General features: G+C 48.3%; 1 protein-coding gene and 1 long non-coding RNA gene across 2 annotated transcripts in view; both read left to right on the forward strand.

Annotated features, from left to right (window-relative positions):
• LARS2 (leucyl-tRNA synthetase 2, mitochondrial) overlaps positions 1-9,019 on the forward strand; it is a 167,212-nt gene extending 158,193 nt beyond the window's left edge. The window contains exons 21-22 of the mRNA XM_047771844.1: positions 1,114-1,241; positions 5,987-9,019. Coding sequence (XP_047627800.1) covers positions 1,114-1,241; positions 5,987-6,166 — 308 coding nt within the window. The 3' untranslated portion in view covers positions 6,167-9,019. The remainder of the gene's footprint in view (positions 1-1,113; positions 1,242-5,986) is intronic.
• A 2,553-nt stretch (positions 9,020-11,572) lies between these two features.
• Positions 11,573-14,875, forward strand: LOC125122921 (uncharacterized). Its single transcript, XR_007133933.1, has 3 exons — positions 11,573-11,770; positions 12,302-12,357; positions 13,362-14,875. It is a non-coding gene; the product is annotated as an uncharacterized LOC125122921 (long non-coding RNA).
• Positions 14,876-25,032: the final 10,157 nt, after the last annotated feature.

Below are 25,032 nucleotides of genomic sequence, written 5' to 3' on the forward strand. Positions count from 1 at the left end.
CTTTCGTCATCAAGGAAAATAAAACATTGTCATTCACAGCCCAGTGTTTGGGACTGGCATTGGTGGGATTCATTCCCTTTCTCCCAGACTCAGCCTCAGACCATCCCCTTAGCCATGGGTCTATCCCTTAAGTGCGTCTTCCAGTCTCAAGGCTAATAATAAGGGGGAGGGGTGTAAGGGCCACCCCCCCACACCAGCCCCGGAAAGGCCATTCACAGCATGTGGGCAGTGCACCTGCCATGGCACTGCTCTCAGCATGGACACACATTCACTTGCCCACTGAGGGCCTGCCTCTGGGGGGATGCACACTACTAGTGCCCAAGGATCTGTTTTTCTGCTCTGTGTATTTCCTGTACATTTGGGGGTATTGCTTGTACTCATGAGATCAACAGAGGCTTGGAAATCAAACTTGCCTTGGTAGGAAGTCCTGGTTGAAGTCCCAGAGCACTGACAATTGGCCCTGAGCAGCCCCAGGTGCCCAGCCTCCTCTGCTTTGGGGCTGCAGTGCAAAGCACTGTGGGAAATGAGACTTGAGACGTTTTGATCCACCCTGAGCCAACGACAGCTCTTTCCAATTTGGTGATGGCAGGAGCCCCTCTTGAGAGGAAGTTTAGCAGAAAAGTTGAGCTCCCTCTGAGTAGGTCTTGAAGGAGCACGGTGCTGTTCTCAGCATGTTGGCTCTGGTGATAATGAGTAAAAGGACTGGGTGGGAGGCCCTCTCAGACCACAAGTATTCATGGGCCAGAAAGAAAACAAATTCAGCTTGTTACTTTGGGATCTGCTCTCGGGAGCACAAAGGATTCCTTCATCTGCAGAGACCAAGTAAAATCAGCAGCCTTGCTTTTGCGGTGCACACTTCAGAACTGTGTCCATTCATCTCTCTGGCTCTGGGTATTGTTTGAAAAGAAAAAGAAAAGAAAGCTACCTGTAAACTGGGCTGATAAGCCAGGTCAAAGAAAGTGGGGGCACCTGGTAGGTGTGGACAGCCCTGGTGCAGCATCCCGGTGCCTCAGGCAGCTCTAAGCCAGGCTTTGTTGTCCAGGCAAATGCTTTGTGTCCTGCCCTTGTGAGCCTCAGGTGTGCTCGATGACCCTCTGTGCCTTGGCATTGCAGGTCTGGCGCTGGTGCCCAGGAAGCTATGTCCCCACTATGCCTGGGATGCCGACGTGCTGCTTCAGGCCTGGCCAGCTGTGGACCCGCAGTTCCTCCAGCAGCCTGACATCGTGCAGATGGCAGTTCTGGTGAGTGTCTCCCGCAGCCCCCAGAGCCAGGGTGGACCTGCCACACACACAGCTGGGTTTGGAGGTTTCTCACCTGGCCTCTGTAGCCCACCTAGCTCTCTCGGCCTAACGGTCCAGCCTGACTTCCTTTGCCAGCACCTTCAGTTTTAAGGTCACCACATACCAAAAGCTTGTGAGCAGAAAACTTGTGGCCCTCAAAGGACGAGAGACGGGGAAAAGTCAACCTGTCCTGCCTTATTGTCTCCCTTTCCAACTACGTTTAAATCTAAGTTTCATTCAGCCACTCTTGGCTCTTGGAGGTGGGGAAGGTGATGGGAGGAGATGGGTAAGGAACTCTTCACTCTGCAAAATGGATTTCAGAAGGCTACATCATATTTCTTTTTTTGGTAAATTGGGACATCTTAAATGCATAAACTGAGCAACTGTTTAGACCTTTAACACAGCAGATAACTCTTATAGTTTATCTGTAAGGGTTTTTTTTGGTTTGGTTTGGTTTGGTTTTTTGGGTAGGGTTTTTGTTTGTTTTGTTCGTCTTTTGTCCTTTTAGGGCAGCATCTGCTGCCGGCCTACGCCAGAGCCACAGCAACGCAGGATCCAAGCCATGTCTGCGGCCTACACCACAGCTCACGGCAACACCGGATCCTTAACCCACTGAGCGAGGCCAGGGATCGAACCTGCAGCCTTGTGGTCCCTAGTCAGATTCGTTTCTGCTGCACCAAGATGAGAACTCCTGGTAGGGTTTTTTTTTTTGTTTTTTTTTTTTTTTTGTTTTGTTTTGTTTTTGCTGTACCTGCAGCATATGGAAGTTCCTGGGCATGGAGCAAATCTGAGCTATAGCTGCTACCTAAACCACAGCTACGGCAACACCAGATCCTTAATCCACTGAGCCGAGCCAGGGATTGAACCCACGCCTTTAGCAGCAACCAGAGCATTACAGAGACAATGCTGGATCCTTAACCTGCTCTGCTACAGCAGGAACTCCATTTGTGTGGGGGGTTTTTTAAATATATTTAATTTGTTTAATCTGAGACCCATTATGAGGAATCTCTTAAGTGTGCTATATGGCTAAAGAGGGAAAGCCAACTGGGGGCAGACCTTTTAGTCACATGGGCCGGCTAATTTACATTCCAAGCTTAGTTTAACTCCCATCACTCTTTAAAGTATGCATTGCTTGGAGTTCCAGCCGTGGTTCAGCAGTAACGAACCCAACTAGCATCCATGAGGATGCAGGTTTGATCCATGGCCCTGCTCAGTGGGTTAAGAATCTGGCATTGCCATGAGCTGTGGTGTAGGTCACAGTCATGGCTCAGATCTGGTGTTGCTATGGCTCTGGTGTAGGCCAGCGGCTATAGCTCCGATTCGACCCCTAGCCTGGGAACCTTCACATGCCTCATCTGCGGCCCTAAAAAAAATAAATAAAATAAGCATCGCTGTTCTTATCTTTTTCAGCTGAGAACACAGGCTCAGAGATGCCTGTCCCCTTGTCCAGGTTTACCTATTCCTCAGTCATTATTGAGTTAGCTCCTCCACATCAGGCACCAAGCTAGGCTCTGGGGACACAAACCAAAAAGGGTCCCTGCCCTCGTGGAACTTAAAGCTTGGTGGGAAAGATGAGGGAAAAGAAAAAGGAAAGAGAAATATAAATAAAATGGTTGCAAACTGTGAAAAGTTGTGCAAACTGTGCCACGAACAAACCCACCCAGGGGCTGAGGGAGCGCAAGTCCGTGTTGGGAAAGACACGTTGCCCCAGGACAATGGCTCCCGCACAGCTGCGCCATCTCCACGCCACCGCCCTGGCGCTTAGTTCCTCACTGTCCCCAGAGGGAGGAGGTGGGGCTATCCGGCTAAGCTTCTTCCCAAAATCCTCAAAACCAAAACCAGCCTGTAACACAGGCGATTTCTCTAACTTAAGTAATGTTTCTAAGAAAGCACTATCTCGTATATCCGTGAGAACCCATCTTCAGCACAACTGAGAAGTGCCGACCTGAGACTGTGAAGTTTTCATCTGTGGAATGCTGCTCTGTTTTAAATTATCACTGCAGAAAAGAAACACAGTTTTGATAATTGGGAAAATAATTTCAGATTATCAGTGAAATGAAAATCCAGGATTTAAAATGTGTGTAGGACTCCCTGGGAGTACACCCATCTGAGAACCTCCAGGTCGGGCGCCGTGTAATTCAGTTTAGCTGTACCCCGGGGGGCTCTGCACCCAGAGGCACCACCTCATCCTCATGGAGCCCAGCACCCGGGAGGGACGGTCTGGGGAGGCTCACATGTTGCCACACACACAAGGAGTTTGTGTAGCCTCGAGGTTGAGATGTAAGAGCTTGGGAGTTGGACCCACCTCAGTTTTGCAAAATACTTAATTTCTCTAAGACTCAGTTTCCTCAGCAAAGGGAGGTAAATGCAGGGCCCGCCGCCCCCTGGTTGTTGAAAGAATCCGATGGGATAATGCCAGAAGGTACTCCGCTTGCTTCCGGACACACTAATGACACAACCCACTCACACACAGTGAGCACCAACTAAGAGATAGGCACTGTCCTTAGAACTTTCCAGACACTAATTCATTAGCCCCACACAGCAGCCCCTGAGGCAGGCCCAGCTGTTTTTCCATTTCACAGATGAGACAGATGTGCACCTAACCCTATCTTGCAGGTGAGGAGACAGTGGCAGAACAGGGTCTAATAACTCACTTGGTAAATGGTAATTGCTGCTAGCATCACATCACTGCTTCTGGCCATTGGGGGACTGGAAAAGGCATCATAAGGAAAGGGACTCAGACCTTGGCTTTAAAGAGGAGCAGCAGAAGCAGGGGAAGCCCTCACGGGACCATGGGCTGTGGAGGGTCTGAGCAGAGGCGGGGCAGCGCTGGGGAGAAGGCTGGCGTCCATCCCCAAGGATTGGGGGCTGCAGGGCAGAGGGCAGGTCCATGGGGTCATCCTGTCTCCACTGCTTGCTGGAGTGGGGCCTTGGGCAAGTGGCTTCACTGCTGCACCTCAGCTTCCCGTTATGTAAAATGGGGGTGGAATGGCTGTGACCTACCTCACAGGCTTGTGGTGGGATAAACAGGTTCACTCAGGTGAATTGTGGAGCACGGTGCCTGGCAGGCGAGAGCTCAGACAACTTGAGCTTTTACTGTCATTAGCTGTTATGGGGCTTCCCTCCTGCGGAGGAGCAGCAGCACTCGTGGCCAGGGGCCTGCCAGGCAGCTGTGGGAAAAGTCCAAGAGGTCAGTGCTGAGGCCTAGTGATGAAGTGGAGGTGGCAAAGCTGGAAGGGCAGAAGCCACCAGATGTGGACTGAGACCCCTTCAAACTCAAGCCACTACTCTTTGTGGTGATGTCTGTTTGCCTCATACCCAGTGATCTGGGCTGATGCAGCCTATAAAAATACCACTGAATTCTACATAAATCCGAAAAGATGAAGTGGGTGATTAAAGGATCCTTGATAATACACTTCGGTTGAAACTTCAGAAGGGATGTCTAGAAATCTTTCATAATATGATGACTTTATTTTCCAAGTTAAAAACTGGAGCTTTAGGGAGTTCCCTCTGTGATGCAGTGGGTTAATGATCCATCTTGTCTCTGTGGAGGCACATTTGATTCCTGGCTTGGCACAGTAGGTTAAGGATCTGGCGTTGCTGCAGCCGCGGCATAGGTCACAGCTCTGGCTTAGATTTGATTCCTAACCTGGAAATTTCCATATGCAGCGGGGGTGGCCAAAAAAGGAAAAAAAACAAAAACAATAGGAGCTTGGAGTTAACATCATGTCTCAGTGGTTAACAAACCCGACTAGCATCCATGAGGACACAGGTTAGTTCCCTGGCCTCACCCACTGGGTTAAGGATCCGGCGTTGCCATGAGATGTGGTGTAGATTGCAGATGTGGCTCGGATCCTGCGTTGCTGTGGCTGTGATGTAGATTGGCAGCTGTAGTTCCGATTGGACCCCAGCCTGGGAACCTCCATATGCTGCGGGTGCACCCTTAAAAGGACAAAAACAAAAAAATAAAAAATTTTTAAAAAGCAACCACGGGAGCTTTTGTAAAAGAAATATAACCTTCCTTGTGGGAGCAGTGGAGTGGAGGATTCAGAAGCCATCTGGTTCACATGTCCCTTTCCTCGGCAGCGATATCAGTTCATATTTGATGTGAGGTTTATCCTTATTGAACTAATATTTGGTGAATTCCACTGACTTCTGGAACTATACTGACCCATTTTAGGCAAGAGTTGTGTGTGATGTGGATGGTTTCCAGGCCATCACACTTGAGCGCCCCCTTCTGGAGCCAGCCATCAGAGAAGGAGGTTGCCTGCATTCCCCAGAAGGTAGTCCACTCGAGACTTAGGTAAATCCTAGGTCTGACACCCTCTGTAGCCAGATCTAAACTTGATTTGATCCCCAGCAACAGAGTAATCCCTCTCCCACCCACCCCCACCCCCCATACAGCCTAAGCCACGTCATGCTGAGGATTTTTGCCATAATTTCCACCACAGCTACGATGGGAAACGCAAGGTGGCGCCCACTCCCTCTCCCTCTCTGAAGTGCTTAGGTGTTAGTCCTACCCATCTAATTGTACCTGTTCTTTCAGGAAGCTGGGTGCTGCCTTTTCCTTCTCCCTTTCCATACTGCCTCCCCACACAGGAGGCAGCAACACCTTTTGCAGGCAGTTGGTGTTGCATACTGTTGTTGGGTTGCCTGCCACTCTCAAGACTTTCCTCATTGTTTGTCCTGGCTTTTCACCTTGTCAGATCAACAACAAAGCCTGCGGCAAAATCCCCGTGCCCCAGCAAGTCGCCCAGGACCAGGGCAAAGTCTATGAACTGGTTCTCCAAAGTGAACTGGGTATCAAGTTCTTACAGGGGCGAAGCATCAAGAAGGCCTTCCTGTCCCCCAGAACTGCCCTCATCAACTTCCTGGTGCAGGAGTGACTACAGGGATGTTGCAGCTGCCACAGGACTCTGGGCACCTCCTCCAGGTCTGGGAGGAAGAGAAGGAGCCTGGGACCCATGGGCAGAGAAAGGCCCAGTGTCTTGAATATCTGCTTTCCTACTCTGAAAGGCTGGCATCAACAGGGTACCTCTGCACTATGGCCTGGTGCAGGGGTGAGGGTGGGTATGGGCAGGGGAGAAATAGGAGTGAGGGGGGAATGGGGCAGCCTGCACCTCCCCGCACTATTGCAGGGTGGAGGAAGCCACCAGTGATGCGACTGGGTGGGAGCAGAAAGAAGAGAAGTAAGTCCGGATGAGCAAGATGCAGACTGGGAGCTTCTGGACCCTGGAAATGGCACAGCTTTAGGCACACGAGCCTAGAGTGAGGAAGCACCAGGGCTCAGGAGCAGCATGGCAGGCACTGTCCAGCGGGTGGCAGAACTTTGACATGGTGGATGGTCTCCCACCTTCAGGCTACGTGGAAAAACTGTTTGGGTCCTGTCCAAATATCCCCATGTGGAGTGGACACTGGGATCTTCCAAATTTGCTCAGAATCAAAAGGCAAATGGGGCTAGCCCTGCAACCAACTCCCACACCTCAGCACTGACATCTGGGCGAAACACGGCTTCCCACTGTGAATGTCTCCCTGGCAGCCCTTCCTAACCACTCCCTCAGGGTGTAAGATGTAGCGGAACCAAGCTGGTTCCAGTCTCAGAAGGAACCAACCTCGGTGCCTGCCACAGCCCAGCAGGGGTCTGTTCATGCGCACCCCAGATGGCAATGCCGCCGTGATGGTGGCCCGCCAGAGCCCATCATTAGGAAGAGCAAGCCCAGGCAGAGGGGTGGGACTGATGCCACCCAGGCATCGCCTTCTGTGTCCAGGCCATGGCAGTCTGGCTGCCAGGGAGACAGCTGGGGCTGGACCTATGTCATGTATATTAGGGTGATCCTATGGTTTTGTGGAGTCAGCAATCAGGTGCTCTTATCAGAACTGGCTTAAGACTGGTTACTATGAATGAGGGGAGGAGGAGGAGAATCTGGCCGTATTGTGATGCTGAAAATCTGTATTTGTTCTCTGATGCCCTCTTCTGAAGTAGCCTCAGATGTGGTCCCCTGCAGTTCAGCAGTTAACAGATGGCTTTTTTTTTTTTTAATGTAATAAAATATTTGTCATGTATGACTTTGGGCCATGTGTGATCCTGGAATAGCCACCATATTTCAATTCCAGAGTTAATCAGGAACAGATCGAGGTATTCTGTCATCATCAGAAGCACTGGCTGTGTGTCTGACTCCACGTGTTATATCATAAAGTGGGATGTGTGGGGAACTTGCAGAACATGTTCCTGACTCAGGAACATGAGCAACAGCAACCATTCCCTTGGCTCAAACTTAATCTCTGCCCGGTCTCCATGCCTAGAAATCCTGGTTTAATTGACCTGAGGTGCACTTGGGCCTCAGGGAACCTTAAAAGCTCCCCGGTTGATTCTAATGGTAGCACAGTTGGAGAGCCCCTGGATTAATTGATACATTTGAACCATAATGTCTAACTGGATCTTTCTCTCCCTGACCTTCAGCTTAACTGGGATTACTTCGGTCTAGGACTAAAACACGATGTGAAAGAGTTGGAAAAGACTAGCACCAGAAGGGAAAGCAGGGGCCAGAACTCTTGAGCAGGTATTTAAGGCATTCGCAGTGCTGACTTGAGTGAGCACAGTCCCATTCCATGTACTGGCCAATGTGGATTAAACACAAGCACGCTGACGAGGATATTTGTACAGGGAAGGAGTGAGTGTTTTTGCTTCATTGTCTTGTTTATTCCGAAGGTAAGCTTTGTGGCCTTGAGCCTGTCTGCAAGATGAGGGCCAGGAGCCCTTTATCTGCACATAATCTCGCCAGAGCAGAGCATCAATAAAGCCTCAAGGCCACTGGCTTTGAAGAACTTTTTCTCCAAGAGGATAAAACCTTCAAAACAAAAGCTCATTGGAACCACTAAGAGATAGTTGGTGTAATGGAACAATTGAACAGAAAAATGTGATCCCTGGGGTGGGGAATGATCTCAGTCCTTTATTAACTTCTTGATTAGGTCAAAAACTGGATTCAGCAAGTTCACTTGGCATGATGTCATTTAATTTCCACTAAAACCCTAGAGGGAAGAAACTATTCTGTCATAAATATGAGGAAACCCAGGTTCTGAGGTTCAATAATTTGCTCAGTTTCCACAGCTAATAAGTAGTAGAATCAGATCCGAACCCAGGTCTTCTGGGCTCCACATCCCCTTATGCCACCCACTGTGTCTTCAGTCCCTTCACCCAGTTGCCCATCTTGCGTGTTGTACCATGGTCGGGAAAATTGTGATATTGCCCGAAGCTGGCATTTTGAGCGGCGTCCGGCCGGGGCTCCCCTTCTATGAATTCCTCACACCTGTAGAGCCAGGAAATCACAGAAGTGCCCTACATGCAGGTGCAGGGGGTGGGTAAGGCCAAGAGCTCAGTGTTGGTTCTATAGGGCTGGGGGCGAAGATGGTGGAAGACCAGGCTCACGGGTGACGTCAGGGTTATTTCCATTGGGGAAATGAGTGAAGAGAGTTTGTGCACAGGAAAGTCATGCCCCTGAAACCCTGCAGCAAATGTCACCACAGCATGAGCCAACTGTTAAATGAAATTGACCCCAAAGACCGTAGAAGAGGAAGAGAATCAGGAAACAGCAGAGCCACGCTTCATCCCAATGTAAAGACACACCTTCAGAAAACTGGTTAAGAAAACTAGGGTATAGCCAATCAATAGATGAGGCAGCTGGCAAAAGATCATTTTTTTAAATCATGTAATGTGGAAATTTTCTCACGATAAAGCAATATACACAATGTGATCCTAGCCATATATGTGTGTGTATGTGTGTTTATATATGTGTTTATATTTTATATATATATATATATATTTTTTTTTTTTAATTCCAACCCTTACAAAGAAAGGAGGAAATTTGCCCACAGATCTTTGGTGGTGAGTGCTACAGATTATTTTTTTCCTTCTGTTTACTTTTTTGCATTTTCTAACTTTTATTGGCTGTGCAATTTCAAAAATGGGAAAAACCCTCAAAATCTGCAATCTTGTGAAGATCTAAATGAGCTAAGGACCTGTCCCCCTTGATTTCACTTTCTTTCCCTCCTACTCAGGGTATCCTAGCTGCCTATGGGAATATGCCCCAGCAGGGAGGTGCCCCTTCTGTTGTGTAAAGTGGAATCCAGAGAAGAAAAAGCATCCCTAGGAAGCTCTTGCTTGCACAGTCACTCAGGGCACGTAGGTGTAAGAGGCTCCCTCTCATCTTTCAGTCTGATCTTGCCACCTGAGGACAGAAGAACAGAAAGTAACCTTCCCTTTGTGGCACTCTGCTCTTAGTGGACAAAGCAACATGGCGACCAAGAGCACGCACTCTGGAGTCTGCCAGACCTATGTTCTGTGACTCTGGGACTAAGTGGCCTTGTCACTTAAAACCTCATGACATTGCAAGCCATGGAACCACTCTAAACCTTTGTTTCCTCCACTGTAAAACAGGAGTAAGAAGAATACCCTGAGGATAAAGTGAGGTCATGTGTGTAAAGCATATGACACATAATGAGCTCTCTGTAAATAGGAACTGTTTGTAATAATCAGTCTTTCCTGAGTAAGAATAGGTCATGTCAAGAATGGGATTATCTTTGATCCAAAAGAAGGGAACATTTAGGAAAAAATGATCCCAGGTGCAAATGTCAATCTTGGCCATGCTAGGCCTGTGGAGGAAAAAAGAGATTTAATGAGTAAACTTGAAGGATTTTGATCCTGTTGGCAGAAACTGCCCTATTATATGGTGTTTTCAGTTCATGCCCTGAAATCTTAGGATTATCTACTCCCCATGTTTGGATTCCATGCCTCCTCCTGGTTAGTTTCCAGGAGCCCCATCTGAGTGACAGTGATTTCTCTTTGGTGCTGAAGACACTCTTTTCTTTAAGCAGTGGCCTGAGGTCATGAAAGCTTGACAAAGGTCCAGGAAGCTCTTCAACCTCCTTTCTACTCTTTTGGCTCATCCACATCTGCCCCAGGATACATGGGAAGGAATGGATCAAGGGATGAAAAGCCAAGAGCTACAAACTAGGTGTGTGCCCAGCTCGAGCCCTCTGTTCAAGTCCTGCTTGGCCTGGCCCCCCTGTGGTGCCTAGAGAAGGTTTCCCTGAGTAGCCTCTGCATCTGTCCCAGAGCAGCCAGTATTGGAGGAGGAGCTTGGTGTTTGCTAGAGGGGCTTCTTCTTCTTTTTTTTTTTTTGCCTTTTTTCTTTAGGGCTGTTCCTACGGCATATGGAGGTTCCCAGGCTAGGGGTCAAGTGGGAGCTGCAGCTGCTGGTCTACACCACAGCCACAGCAACTCAGGATCCAAGCTACATCTGTGACCTACACCACGGCTCACAGCAATGCCAGATCCTTAACCCCTGAGTGAGGCCAGAGATCAAACCCACATCCTCATGGATACTAATCAGGTTCGTTACTGCTAAGCCATAGTGGGAACTCCCTAGAGGGGCTTCTTGACTGAATGCAGTGGCCATGATTCTTGTCACCTCTACTCCTTTGGGTTGGGGTTTACTGATTGATGGCCCAAGGCTGCTGGGAGCAGACGGCCCAGTGGTATGAGCTGGAGGAGGTTTGGCACCACTTGGAAAAGTCCACCAGGGACCCTTGCAAGCCATGCATGGCCCAGGGGCATCTTGGCAGTCCAGTGCTCAGACAAGGTGGCCTCCAACCAAAAGCTGAGCATCAGAATTTGGGTTTGGTTTTTATTTCCTGGTGGTTTGATTCCTGAACTGAGCCCAAGTCAGGGTCATGAGGCCACTAGTGCACATGGACATGCAGCAGCATGCAACCAGGCTGACAGCATTTGTGCAGGGCCAGAATTGGCCATTACACAAGCCAAAGAGAGCATGGTTCCTGCACCAGCTGCCCTGACCTCCACCGCCATCTGCCCTCTCGATCTTTTTCCTCCTAGGAGGAAAGGGAGGGGGCAGGCAAGCCTACAGGGTCATTCTGGGCACCAGGCACCATGCAAGGAGCCTTGCTGCTGCTCTTAAATCCTCACATCTAGGCTACATACAAAGTGGGAATCATGACCCACATCCTATGAAGGAAACTGAAGCCTAGGGAAGTGTAGCGAATTACCTGAGTCACGCCACTGATAACTGCTCAAGTCAAGATTCAGCCCCAGGGAGTTCCCGTCATGACACAGTGGAAGTGAACCTGACCAGTGTCCATAAGGACACAGGTTTGATCCCTGGCCTCGCTCAGTGGGTTGCTCTGAGCTGTGGTGTAGGTCACAGACACAGCTCGGATCCCAACTTGCTGTGGCGGTGGTGTAGCAGATACAGCTCCCATTCAACCCCTAGCATGGGAATCTCCATGTGCCGTGGGTGAGGCCCTAAAAAGCAAAAAAAAAGATTCAGCCTCAGGTCTGCCTTTTTGTTCACAGCTCATGCTTTCTCTGCAGCTCCAGCCTGCCTCCAGGAGGGAAGAAGTGGGGTGTCCCGGAAGGAAATAGAGCTTGTTCTCATTCTTTCGGTCCCAGGAATTCTGAACTGGGAGGCTGGCAAGTATGTGGCTTCGCAGACTAGAGCCCCATACTCATGACTCATGTCCCCACAGACCCCCCTTGAGGAAGGAGCTGGGCTTCTGTACCCTGAATCTGTCCATCACTGACTGTGGGCCAACCTGGGGTGGAGGGGGCAGTTAGTAACTTGCTGGACATCTTGGGATGAAGGGACCCCAGTGGCTCAGAGAAAGTTTCTGGAGAGGGGCACAGCCAAGCCATCAGCAACCTGCAAGTGCCGAAGCTGGGGATGGGCACTACGGCCTGTGAGGAGGACCTGGGTGGAGCCCCTGAGGCGACCCCGCAAGGAGAGAAGGTGAGGGCCCAAGCCTGAAAAGCAGCGAGTCTGCGGGTGAAGAAAGGCCCTAGATGGAAGCAGAGTCCCAGGAGATGGGCACGGATGCAGGATGGAGTCGGGGCGAGCTGAGCTGCCTGGGCCTGCCTTTATGCCCCAGGGCTGGGTGGCTCAGGCAGTGCCGCGGCATTCAAAGCAGTGGGTGAGACCAAACCGGAAGGTGTTATCCCCCTTTTGCAGATGACAGAACTGTAGCTCATGCCGGCAGTGACTATCTAGAGGCCCTACAGTAAGTGGTAAGTGTCTTGACCCCCATTCTGTGCTCATTCCCCTCAGGGGACCCTGCCCCCACACCGAAGGAAAAGCCCAGTGCTACCGCCTGGCAAATCTGAGCTCAGGAGGTGGATGTTCTTAATTGTGGAAGGCATTGGGGTAGACAAAATGAGAAGAGTTTGCTCTCGCCTTTCATCTTGTGAGAAGAGCAAGCAGAAAACGTCTGTTCCATGGGCTGAGTCCCTGTCTGATGCTCAGAGGGTGCAAGGCCAAAGGCACTAATCCAAGCTGATGAGTCTGGAGATTGGAATCTGGGGTGACCAACATTGAGCAGGGGGAATCCCCCAGGGTGGGTGGGTGGTGACAGTGCTGGCCAGGAGCCTCGAGCCTGGAGCGGCTGGACAAAGGCCAATCCCATGGGCAGCGGCCTTGGATCCAAGGGTGGGGCCAAGTATCGTCCAGAATGGCTGACTTCACCCCAGGTCTCCAACTTGTCTGCCCACATGAGCGAGGGGACACAGGATAAGGAGGCCCTGGGGGGAGGTGGTGGCCAGCCTGATAGAGTCATGGGCCTGGAACCCAACACTCATGACTCACTTCCCTGTGCCTTAAGCCCTGAACTTGGCTTCCAGTTCTTGTCTGGCCTCTGGAAGAACGGGCCTGTCCCAGAACCCAGTATGCAGGAGCCACGGCCTGAGATGTCCCAACAGCAGCATTTACACCATTTGCCACTTACTGAGGACTAGCTATGTGCCAGGCCCTGTTCCAAGAGCCTTACCACAAAAGGGGCCCTGCTCAGGACCACATGAGAGGATGGCAGAGCCGAGATTCCCACCCTGCTCCACCGTGTTGTTTCCCAAAGGCCGTGATGCAAACGCTGAAATGCCTGGGTTTCCTAGGAATGAGGAAAATCCATGGAAGGGGATGGGGAGACCTGGCCTGGGCCTGTGTTCACAGCGAGAGCTCCCTGGGCTCGCAGCAGCCCGGACAAGCATCTTCCCCAGAATGTCCTTTCTTCCCACCGCAGAAGAACCTCATCTGGGGTTACTCACGGGTGCCTCACCCTGGTCCCACCCAGAGGGGAACTTGCCGGCCACACCTGCTGCAGCTGCACCCTCCCAGGCTGCCCTCAGAACCCAGCGGAGAACCAGGCCTGGGTAAGCATCCCCCTTCCTCAGACACTGTGAGGTGGGGGCAGTGTGGAGTGGGTGGAGTGGACACAGGGGGTCAACAGGGGAGATGAGGCCACCGAGAAGGTGACATCACTCAAAGGTGACATCACTCACTGGGCCTGGAATGTCATTCATCAGGGAAAAGGCAACTAACTCCCAGTAGAAACAGGGCCTGGGTGGCCCAGTGGGGCTTTGTGAGGGGGGCTCCCGAGGGTTCAGAGGCAGGACACAGGGCAGCCAATGCTCGGAAATAGGCTGAGAAGTAGGAACCTAAGCCAGATGTCACCAAATAGCTCCATTATTGGTTGTCAGATAACATCTGAGTCTCCAGAAAATATGTTAGCTTTCTAGTAATAGTTCAGTTGACTTTTATTATGGCCTGATTGTTCATGTCCCCCTAAAATTCATATGTTAAAACCGAACTCCCCAATGTAATGGTGTCAGCATGCGGGGCTTTGGAGGTAACCAGGACCAGACGAGGCCATGAGCTGCAGCCCCCGTGGATGGGATCAGTGTCCTTAGGAGAGTCACAAGAGCTTGATTCCCTCTCTGCATTCCTCCATGTGGACACAGAAGGGGGTCCTCACCAGAACCCAACCCAGCTGGACCTTGGACTTCAGCCTCCAGAACAGTGAGAAATAGATTTCTGTTGTTTAACAGCCCCCTGTTCTACAGTACTTTATTATAGCAGCTGGAACAAAGACAACTACTGACATCTTTGTCATCAGAAAACATCTTAAGAGCCAGTTCCCTTCTGGGCTGCGACTTACACCACAGCTCACAGCAACGCCAGATCCCTGGCCCCCTGAGTGAGGCCAGGGATCAAACCCACATCCTCATGGATCTTGGTCGGGGGTGTTAACTGCTGAGCCACAACAAGAACTCCCCAGAAACATTTAGAAAAGATTTTCAGAAAAATTAAGGTAATGGATAGACAGAATTTTTGCAATATGACGTTTTCTTCGATTACTTTTTCATGAATTTGGTGCCTCCTATGACACTCCTATTTATAGCGATCAAGTATACAACAGTGACAGGAATAGCTGTTTCAGCTTTTTCTTAAACATAGTTTTGTGGATGTGATTTTATACTATTAACCTAAAGTTGTCATTTTCTTTTAGAAAAAAAAACACTGCTAACTTGTTTGTTGGAATTAGATCCAATATTTCATGTTTTTCTGAAAAAAATGCTTAATATTCTGAGAACAGAAGCACTGTTTGCATTGATTAGCTGCTTGAACAAAGTTTAGGACTTCTCTGTTGCCATTAAAGCTAAATAATAGAAACAGGGTACTGCTTCCCCAAAGATAACTAATATGCAAAATCATCTCTAAGATAATTATATTAACACCTTTTAAAATAAAAATCAATCATGCAAAAAAAAAAAAAAGTCACTTCCCTTTTTCGTGAATGAGGTGGACCTCTCAGTTAATGATCTGCTAACTGATAATGAGACTCTAACAGATAAATCCCCAAACCTCAGCAGGCTCACGTGGCAAACAATTTCTCATTCCCCTAAGCCTAAGCCTCTGGAGAAGGGAGCAGGGGAGGGACTCTGTTTCCGTCTGTGCCCGAGATGGAGGGACCAGGCTGATGGAGGCTCCACCACTTCACCTCTTGGCTCTGAAGGTTTCCCTGGACACTGATATCCAGCCTGAAGACACGAGGAGAGAGAACTGGAATTTCATAAGGGAGGTTGTTAAGGGCCGGGTCTGGAAGGGGCATCCATCACTTCTGCCTTGGCCACTTTCTCTTGGCCTCAGGGCACTGGGAAATGTGGTCCCCGCTGGGCAGGCCCTTTCCCAGCAACAACTCTGCATGAGGGAAGGGGGACCCAACTCTTGGGTGGGCAGCTAGCTGCCTCCCCACCCTAAAAAATCTATTGTTTGTCAACTCTTGGCTGTCAGTGTAAATCTTAGTTATCTTCTAAATATCTCAGTGGTCTGCTGATACCCAGGTTTACAGTATCTCCTGAGTGACGACATTTTACCTTCTAAATCTGTGAAAGCTGCCAACTGTGGCTGTGAAGTAGCCTGCAGTCAGACTCCATCGCCTGCTGCAACCAGCCCTGCCCTCTGTCCTAGACGCCAGGCCTTGCGCCAAAAACATGAAATCACAGGCCTGCTTTGTGCCGCTTAATAAATGGCCAGTTTTCACTCCAAAGCTCTGTTTATTGGTCTCTGGTTCTCCCCACTCTCCTTCCTCCAGGAGATTCACACGTTGGTTGGTGGAGACAGTTCAGGGTGTTTCGCTGGTTTGGAGGGTGTGGGGCATTTTAAAAGGGAGAGAAAGGCAGGTTTCCCACATGCCCTGCAGGAAACCTGGGAAATTCTTCAGATTCCTGTTTCTGAAGGGTCAGGGCTGTTTATTCAGGGTGGAAACGTGACACAGCCTTAAATGCTTCACCAGTTTTGATCCTGGAGACTGACAGCCCACCCCACCCCCACCTCAACACACATGCACACCCCTCAAACACACCACATACGCACACATCACCTTAACACACACACACACATATACCCCACCTCAATAAGCAGCCCACACACTACACACATACCAGACACACCACATACACATACATCCCCCACCTCTGCTTCCCCCTCCCCGAGTTTGTATACATACCATGCACACAACCTACAACACACACTACACATAACACACATACACATTACACCACACACACACCCACAGCCAAAGGCCTGCTTTAGGGGAGGAAGCAAGTAATTCATTTTTGCCTAACAGAGGACAAGCCTCACAGCCAGGTGACTGGGAGTATTATGGGGAGAGCAGTTTAGGCTTGAGGATTAATCCAAGTCACAGCCATCAGTCAGGGAAGGGCCTGAGGCTGGGGCCAAGGTGGATAGCTACACAGGGAGTTCCCCATCGTCGCCTGTGCTCAGGTGACACCATCTCTCCTCCTCTGACAGTACCTCCCCATGGTGGGCGTCGTCTGCATCGTAATAACCATGAGGAGCCTACTGTGTACTGAGCAGTCACTTTGTGCAGAGACTGAGCTGGGCAGGTGGCAGGACAGAGGGAGGACCCTGGAACTCAGCTTGGCTGGAGTCCCAGCTCTGCCACGTACTGACCCTGAGCTTGGTGGGTGGCTTAACCTCCCTGAGCCTCCGTTTCTTCCCCTGGGGGTGAGGTGGGGGAGGATAACAGTTCCAACCTGGGCATTGTGAGAATTTGATGAGTTCATGTACCTAAGAAGGCTGAGGACTTAGCCAGTGTTCTTATGGTTAAAGGCTTTATCCCATTTAATCCTCAGCAGAAGAGCTGGGAGGAGGTTAACGAGGAGGGCCCCGCTTACAGACCTGTTGCTGTCGGTGAACCCGAGATCACCAGCTGGTGAGTGTCCGGAGGTGGGCACTCCTGGGTTCTGTTTTACAATCTGGGTGCTGATGGCAGAGTTTATGAGAGTTAATTGTGCTGTACATTTAATGCATATGTGTTTTCTGAATCTATGTTTCCTCAAATGTTAACTTTAAAAAAAAATCTATTTAAGCTACAAGCACATAGAGTACAACACAGGGAATATACCCAATATTTTGTAATAACTAGAAATGGAGTATAACCTTTAAAAAGTATGAGTCATTAGAAGTTTCCTGGTGGCCTAGCGGTTAAAGGATTTGAGGGATTGACAGGATCGTCAATGCTGTGACTCAGGTGGCATGGGTTCAATCCACACGCCGCGGGCAAAGGCAAAAAGAAGTTAGAATTCACTATATTGTTCACATGTGACTTACATAATATTGTACCTCAACTCTACTTCAAGGAAAAAAGAGTCTATGTAGCACTGAATGTTAAAAGCCAAAAAGCCAATCACGACCCACCCAGCAGGGCCCTGGGCCAGCCTCCCGCTCAGAGGCCCCGCCTCTGCACAGCCCCAGCCACTCCGCAGGGATGACGCCCACCAGGAGAGGAGGGGTCATGAGCTGGGCTCTGGGGCACAGTAAGTGCTTAGCGTGCGACAGTCCCTTTCTCTTTACCTTTTCTCCATTTTCCTGGCCTGATAGGGGCCCTGCAGGAGGGAGCAGAGGAGAGGAGGGGTCAGAGACCTGACCTTGATTTCCCCTCCTGCAGCCCTCCCTTTCCCTGCGGCCACGCACGATTGTGGTCACAGGTGGGGCAGGTGTTCCCAAAGGTGAGCTGAGGCACAGCCTGGGGGCTGGGGCAGGGGTCAGAGATCTGGGCTGGCATCTGCCTGGGATAGGGACAAACATGAGCCATGGAGGTCAGGAAGAGGCAGGGGGCAAAGAGGGCTTCACTTCCCAGATCCCATCTGGTTTTTATCTAGGTGTTGATCTTTCCCCAAGAACCATGACCCGGGGCAGTGCAAGAGCCAGGAATGTGAGTTGGAGGCTGCTCTTCCCACCCCCACACTCTACCCGTATATCTGTATCTGTACCTGTGCCTCTCCTCCTCAGGGACAGATTCCAGGTGAGAACAGAGAACACCAGGTCACCCTGCCCCCCAACACACACACCTCTCTCCACGCTCCTCCAAGCTCAATCTACCCCTGAAACTAGCTTCTTTGCTGTCTGTCAGCCACACTGGGCACACTCCTGCCTCATGACAGACTTGTGGTCTCTGGGCCAAGAAATCTCCTCCCTATTCCCCTTTTGACTCGGCAGGTTAAGAACCCGACATAGTCTCCATGACGATGCAGGTTCAATCCCTGGCCCTGCTCAGTGGGTTAAGGGTCTGGTGTTGCCGTGAGCTGTGGCGTAAGTCGCAGATGTGTCTCAGATCCAGCATTGCTATGGCTGTGGTGTAGGCCACAGCTGCAGCTCTGACTTAATTCCTAGCCTGGGAACCTCCATATGCTGCGGGCATAGCCCTAAAAAGCAAAACAAACAACAACAAAAAAGAAAGCTCTTTCCCAGATGGCTCATTCTGTTACCTCCTTTTGGTCTCCACTCCCATGAGATCTTCCCTGACCATCCTGTACAAAATACCACCCCCCTCCTGGCATCTCCCCACTTCTAGCAAATAAGGACATAGTTTGCAAATTTATTTTATCATTTGTCTCTCCCTCCAGAAAGTCAGAATCTTGAGGGCAGGGACTTATGCAGCCTTATTTTATTTACTTACAGCAGTTTTAGTCTCTGTAGTGTCACACACCCAGAATACCATCAGGCACACAGTAGCTGCTCAATAAATAAGTGTGCTCAGTGACCTCGAGTGACCTGTTAAACCCAGCAGAAGTTTCCACATCCTTAATTACAAAACTGATGCAGGGATGCCAGCTGGTGGGTGAGATGCACTGGGAGGAAACACTGTTGAATATAGTCTGAGGCTACTTTGTAAACTGGAAACTGCAGAGCAGCCCGAAGGGACCATCTGGAGGTTTCTCTGCTGGGGGAACAGGACAGCAATTTGGTGGTTTCCTACTCAGCCTTTCAGGTAAGACTTCAGTTCTGGCCCCTCCCTCTTACCTGGGCTGTCACAGAATCATTGTTGAGGGTACGTCATGGGATGTAATTGGAACACATCAGTCTCTTGCAAGTATAGCTTGTATGTATTTTAAAGCCTTGATTGTCAAGAGCTGAGCCGCCCCTAGGACTGGAAGCCCTCAGGGAGCAAAGGCCACAGGGAGACCTGAGATACCAGTGAGGAGCTGCTGGAGGGAGCATTGTGGGTTATTCTAAGGCTGGAAAGGAGAGGTGAGGGAGCAAAACGTGATGCAGTAATTGGGGCCCAGCGCTCCCAGGCCTTACCTTAGATATTACTCCCCTGCAGGAATGAAAAGGAACTAGGGCTTCTATTTACCATAGGCTGTGGCCAGAGCTCACGGGAATGAGGTGGGGGGGCGGGGGGCAGGTGCGGGACAGCCAGCCCTTTAGACCATAAAGAGCCTGTTGCTGTTTTGATGGTTGGGGACCCTGGCTGTGGATCACAGTGACCATCTCTGAGCCAGAACCCAAAACCACTGGACAGTGGAATAATGCAAGACTGGAAAACAGTGACCCCTGGGCCAGGTCTGGCACACCACCTGTTTTTATAAAGTTTTATTGCAACACTGCTATGCTCAATTATGGATTTTCTGTGGCTGTTTTTGTACAGAGTTCAGTAGTTGTGACGGGGATTCTATGGCTCATGAAGCCTAAGATATAATCTGGTCCCACACGGAGAGAGCTTGTTGAACCTCAGAAGGATGGGAGGAGCTTTGGGCTTGGGTTGATTTCCGATGCACCTGTTTCCTATGCGCCGCCCTCAAGTAAAGCTTTAGCCTCTCCAAACCTCAGCTTTTTACCTGTGAAATTGTGGTCATGCTCATTCTACCCATGTGTCATGAATATTGAATAGATGACATATTTATGACATCTCCTAGTTTTATTTTTCATGGGTGTTTTAGCTATTACAACATGCAACCTTAACTGATAACAGTCTCCCTAGTGTTTATGTTGTACCACATCGCAATGGACAAATTGAACTGTTCTCAAGACAGTGTCGCCTTCTGTCCTATTGTCAAATTATTGTCAAATGATGAGCTATTGTCACATTACTTCTATGTTATAAATCTCACACAAATTGCTTATTACTTTTGCTTTTAAAAGAAAACAATAGTCTTTTATATTTACCCAGATAGCATTTCTTATATTCTGCACTCTTCCTATAGCTTTGGCCTTCAATCTGGGATAACTTCCCAGTGGCTGAAAGTGTTTCTTTTTGCTTTTTAGGGCCACACCTACAGCATATATGGAGGTTCCCAGGCTAGGGATTGAATTGGAGCTATAGCTGCTGGCCTATGCCACAGTCACAGCAACACAGGATCCGAGCCAAATCTGTGACCTACCTACACCACAGCTCACGGCAATGCCAGATCCTTAACCCACTGAGTGAGGCCAGGGATTGAACCCACAACCTCACGGTTACTAGTCAGATTCATTTCTGCTGTGCCACAGTGGGAACTCGCTCTTTAGTGTTTCTTATAGCACTTCTACTGGCAGTAAACTCTCTCAAGTTTTCTCAGCTTTTGTTTGTCTGAAAAAAAAAATTCCTACCACGGGTGCAGCCCTAAAAAAAAGACAAAAAAAAAACCCAAAAAATAAAAAATAAAAAAAGGAGTTCCCGTCGTGGCGCAGTGGTTAACGAATCCGACTAGAAACCATGAGGTTGCGGGTTCAGTCCCTGCCCTTGCTCAGTGGGTTAAGGATCCGGCGTTGCCGTGAGCTGTGGTATAGGTTGCAGACACGGCTCGGATCCCGAGTTGCTGTGGCTCTGGCGTAGGCCAGTGGCTACAGCTCCGGTTCAACCCCTAGCCTGGGAACCTCTATATGCCGAGGGAGCGGCTCAAGAAATAGCAACAACAACAACAACAACAACAACAAAAAAGACAAAAGACAAAAAAAAAATTCCTTATACTTTATAAATGTCTTGGTGATACTTGGTTCTTTCAACATTTTAGATGCAATTCCATCCGTTTCTAGCTTTCATTGTTGTTGATGGAAATCAGTGATCATTCTTTTTGTTGTTCCATTGACTATGTCCTCTTCCTTTGGCTAACTTTTAAGGTTTTCTCTTTAACTCTGCATTTCAGTAGTTTGATTAGGATATCCAAAGATGTTTTCTTTGGTTTGGGGCTTCATGAGAGTCATGGATCTGTGAGTTATCTTTCAAAAAATTTGGAAAATTCTCAGCCATTAAATCTTCAAATAATTCTTCTGCCCTATTTTTTTCTTCCTCTCTTCCTGATATGTCACTTACATTTATGGCAGACCATTCATACCATCTTGCAGCCTTCTGATTCTCTGTTCTTTTTTTCTTTTCGTTCTAGTTGCATGCAGTTGTAAGAAATAATACCAACAGATCCGGTACCATATACCCAGTTTCCCCCAATAATAACATCTTGCACAACTGTAGGACGATATCACAACCAGGATAAAGAAATTAATACAACCCACCGGTCCTATTCAGATTTCCTCCGTTTTACTTGTACTGATCTGGTGTATATGTGTGCATGTGTTTAGGCCAATGAAATCTGATCACAAAGGTAGGTTCTTGTGTCCCCCACCACAGTCAAGATACCAGACAGTTCCATCACTATAAGGGTTACTCATATTGCCCTTTTATAACCCCACCTCCCTACCCCATCCCCACCCCATCCCTAACCCCTGACAACAGCTAATCTGTTCTCCATCTCTCTAATTTTGTCATTTTAGGACTGTTAATGTTACATAAATAGAATCATATGGTATGTAACCTCTGGGGGTAACTTTTTTTTTTAACTCAGCACAATTCCCTTGACATGCATCCAAGTTTTTGCATTTATCAATCATTTGTTCCTTTTTATTGCTGAGATGCATTCCATGGTATACTCATACTATCTGAAGTTATCAATTTGGGGCTATTACCAATAAAGCTGCTATGAGCATTCATGTACAGGCTTTTGTGTGAACATAAGTTTTTATTTCTCTGGGATAGATGCCCAAGGGTGCAATTCCTGGGCCATATGGTAATGGTGTATTTAGTGGCATGTTTTTGAATTGACTGATTCTTTCTTGTCCTATGTCTAGTCTGCTGTAAACTTATATAATGAATTCTTCATTCAGACACTCTATACTTAATTTTTTTCCATTCTTTAATGTTTTCATTTTTCTATTGAATTAGTCCATTTTTTCCTATATTTGCCTCTCTGTTTACATAAATTCTTTATTTTTCCCATCTTTTGTATTTTTAGGGCTGCACCCTCGGCATATGGAAGTTCCCAGGCTAGGGGTCTAATCAGAGCTGCAGCTGCCGGCCACAGCCACAGCAATGCCAGATCCAAGCCACATCTGTGACCTACACAACAGCTCACGGCAACACTGCATCCTTAATGCACTGAGTGAGGCCAGGGATAGAACCCACAACCTCATGGTTCCTAGTTGGATTCATTTCTGCTAAGCCACAACAGGAACTCCTACATAAATTCTTTAACATATTTAAAGTTATTTTAAAAGCCTTGTCTGCCAATCCCCTTGTCTGTAAGTCTGCTTCTGCTATTTTTCTTTTTTCTTAAAGAATCACATTTTCCTGCTTCCCCACAAGTCTTATAAATTTTTTTTAAGTGTATGCCAGACATGGATATAAAAGCACAGTAGAGGGAGTTCCCATTGTGGCTCAGGAGGTTAAGAACCCAACTAGTATATATAAGAATATGGGTTTGAACCCTGGCCTCGCTCAGTGGATTAAGGATCCAGCATTGCTGTGAGCTGTGTAGGTCACAGATGCGGCTCGGATCTGGCGCTGCTGTGGCTGTGGTGTAGGCCTGCAGCTGTAGCTCCAATTTGACTCCTAGCCTGGGAACTTCCATATGCCATGGGTGCAGCCCTGAAAAGCAAAAGAAAGAAAAAGAAAAAAGCACAGTAGAGAATGAGATGGATAATATCCCCCACCACCACCACCACAAGGAACTGATTTGTGCTCCATCAGAAAGTGAACGGCTGATCTCTTCTCCTGTTCAGGAGTTGAACTCTCTGGGGGCTCAGTCATGACTTTGGAAGTTTCATTTCACTTAGTTTCAAGTCTTGAATGGATATCAGGCCCCTTCCTCCAGCAGAGACGGTCTCTGAACAGGGGCTAAGGAGATCTGGCAACACGGAATGTCATCCCCAGGAAGACTGCTGGATTCCTAAAGAACAGTCTTCTTTACCAGGCCAACCATGGGTCACCCATACGACTTCCTTCTAAGAAGCCGTCCCAGAACCTCTAGGCTATGTTAGAGTTCTGCCACTACCACCACCACACACCCCTTCCTCCTGGCCTTTACCACATTGATTTGGAATGACCTGGGCCTTGATTCTCTCTTGCCCCCTCTCTCTGCCCTCACCATATAGGCTCCTTAAGAACATGGATTGTGTCTCATCCCTCTCTGTTACCCATCAACAGACAGTGGTTCTGAACTAGGCCAAAAGCTAACACAATGTACACACAGATGCAGATATATATACAATCTTTTTTTTAATATTTCCACTATGTAATATCCTTTTTTAAATAATTTATTTTTCTTATTACTCAACAAATTTATTACATTTATAATTGTACAATGATCATCACAATCCAATTTTATAGGATTTCCATCCCACAACCCCAGCACATCCCCCCACCCTCTGAACTATCTCCTTTGGAAACCATAAGTTTTTCAAATTCTGTGACTCAGTATCTGTTCTGCAAAGAAGTTCATTGTGTCCTTTTTTCAGAGTCCACATGTCAGTGAAAGCATTTGATATTGGTGCCTCTTTGTCTGACTGACTTCACTTAGCATGATAATTTCTAGGTCTGTCCATGTTGCTAAAAATGCCAGTATTCCATTCCTTTTAATGGCTGAGTAATATTCCATTGTGTATATGTACCACATCTTCTTTATCCACTCCTCTGTTTTTTGTTGTTGTTGTTTTGTTTTGGTTTGGTTTTGGTTTTGTCTTTTTGCTATTTCTTTGGGCCGCTCCCATGGCATATGGAGGTTCCCAGGCTAGGGGTCAAATCGGAGCTGTTGCCACCGGCCTACACCACAGCCACAGCAACGCGGGATCCGAGCCATGTCTGCAACCTACACCACAGCTCATGGCAACACCGGATCGTCAACCCACTGAGCAAGGGCAGGGACCGAACCCGCAACCTCATGGTTCCTAGTCGGATTCGTTAACCACTGCGCCATGACGGGATCTCCCACTCCTCTGTTGATACACACTTCTTTTTTTTTTTGCTTGTTGGGGCCGTACCTGCAGCATATGGAAACTCTCAGGCTAGAGCTATATCTGCCAGCCTACACCACAGCCACAGCAACACCAGATCCGAGCTGTGTCAGCAACCTACACCATAGCTCACGGCAATGCCAGATCCTTAACCCACTGAGCGAGGCCAGGGATCAAACCCTCATCATCAGGATACTACTCGGGTTCATTTCCACTGAGCCATGACAGGAACTCCCTAATGATTATTTTTGAATGAACGAACAAGTTTCTGGAGGACTGTATTAGTAGGGGTAGTGGGTCAGCATGGCATTTAGAACATTTTTTTAATTTACTTTATTGAAGTATAGTTGATTTACAATGTTAGGTTAATTTCTGCTGTCAAACAAAGTTATATATATTTCTTTTTCATTGTGGTTTATTACAGGATATAGAATATAGTTCCTTGTGCTAGACAGTAGGACCTTGTTGTTTTTCTATTTTATATATAGTAGTTTGCATCTGCTAATTCCAAACTCCCGATCCACCCCTCCCCCACCTCCTCTTGCCCTTGGCAATCAAAGTCTGTTCTCTATGTCTGTGAATCTGTTTTTGCTTCATAGATAAGTTCATATGTGTCACATTTTAGATTCCACTTACCAATGATGTTATATGGTATTTGTCTTTATCTTTCTGGCTTACTCCACTTAGTATGATAATCTCTAGGTCTCCCCATGTTGCTGCAAATGGCATTTTTTTCATTCTTTTCTATGGCTGATTAGTATGTATCCATTCATCTGTCAATTGGCATTTTGGATGCTCCCATGTATTCCCTTTTGTGAACTGTCCTGCTATGAATATGGGGTGCA

This window comes from Phacochoerus africanus, chromosome 1 (assembly GCF_016906955.1).
Source record: "Phacochoerus africanus isolate WHEZ1 chromosome 1, ROS_Pafr_v1, whole genome shotgun sequence".
Classification (NCBI taxonomy): Eukaryota; Metazoa; Chordata; class Mammalia; order Artiodactyla; family Suidae; genus Phacochoerus; species Phacochoerus africanus.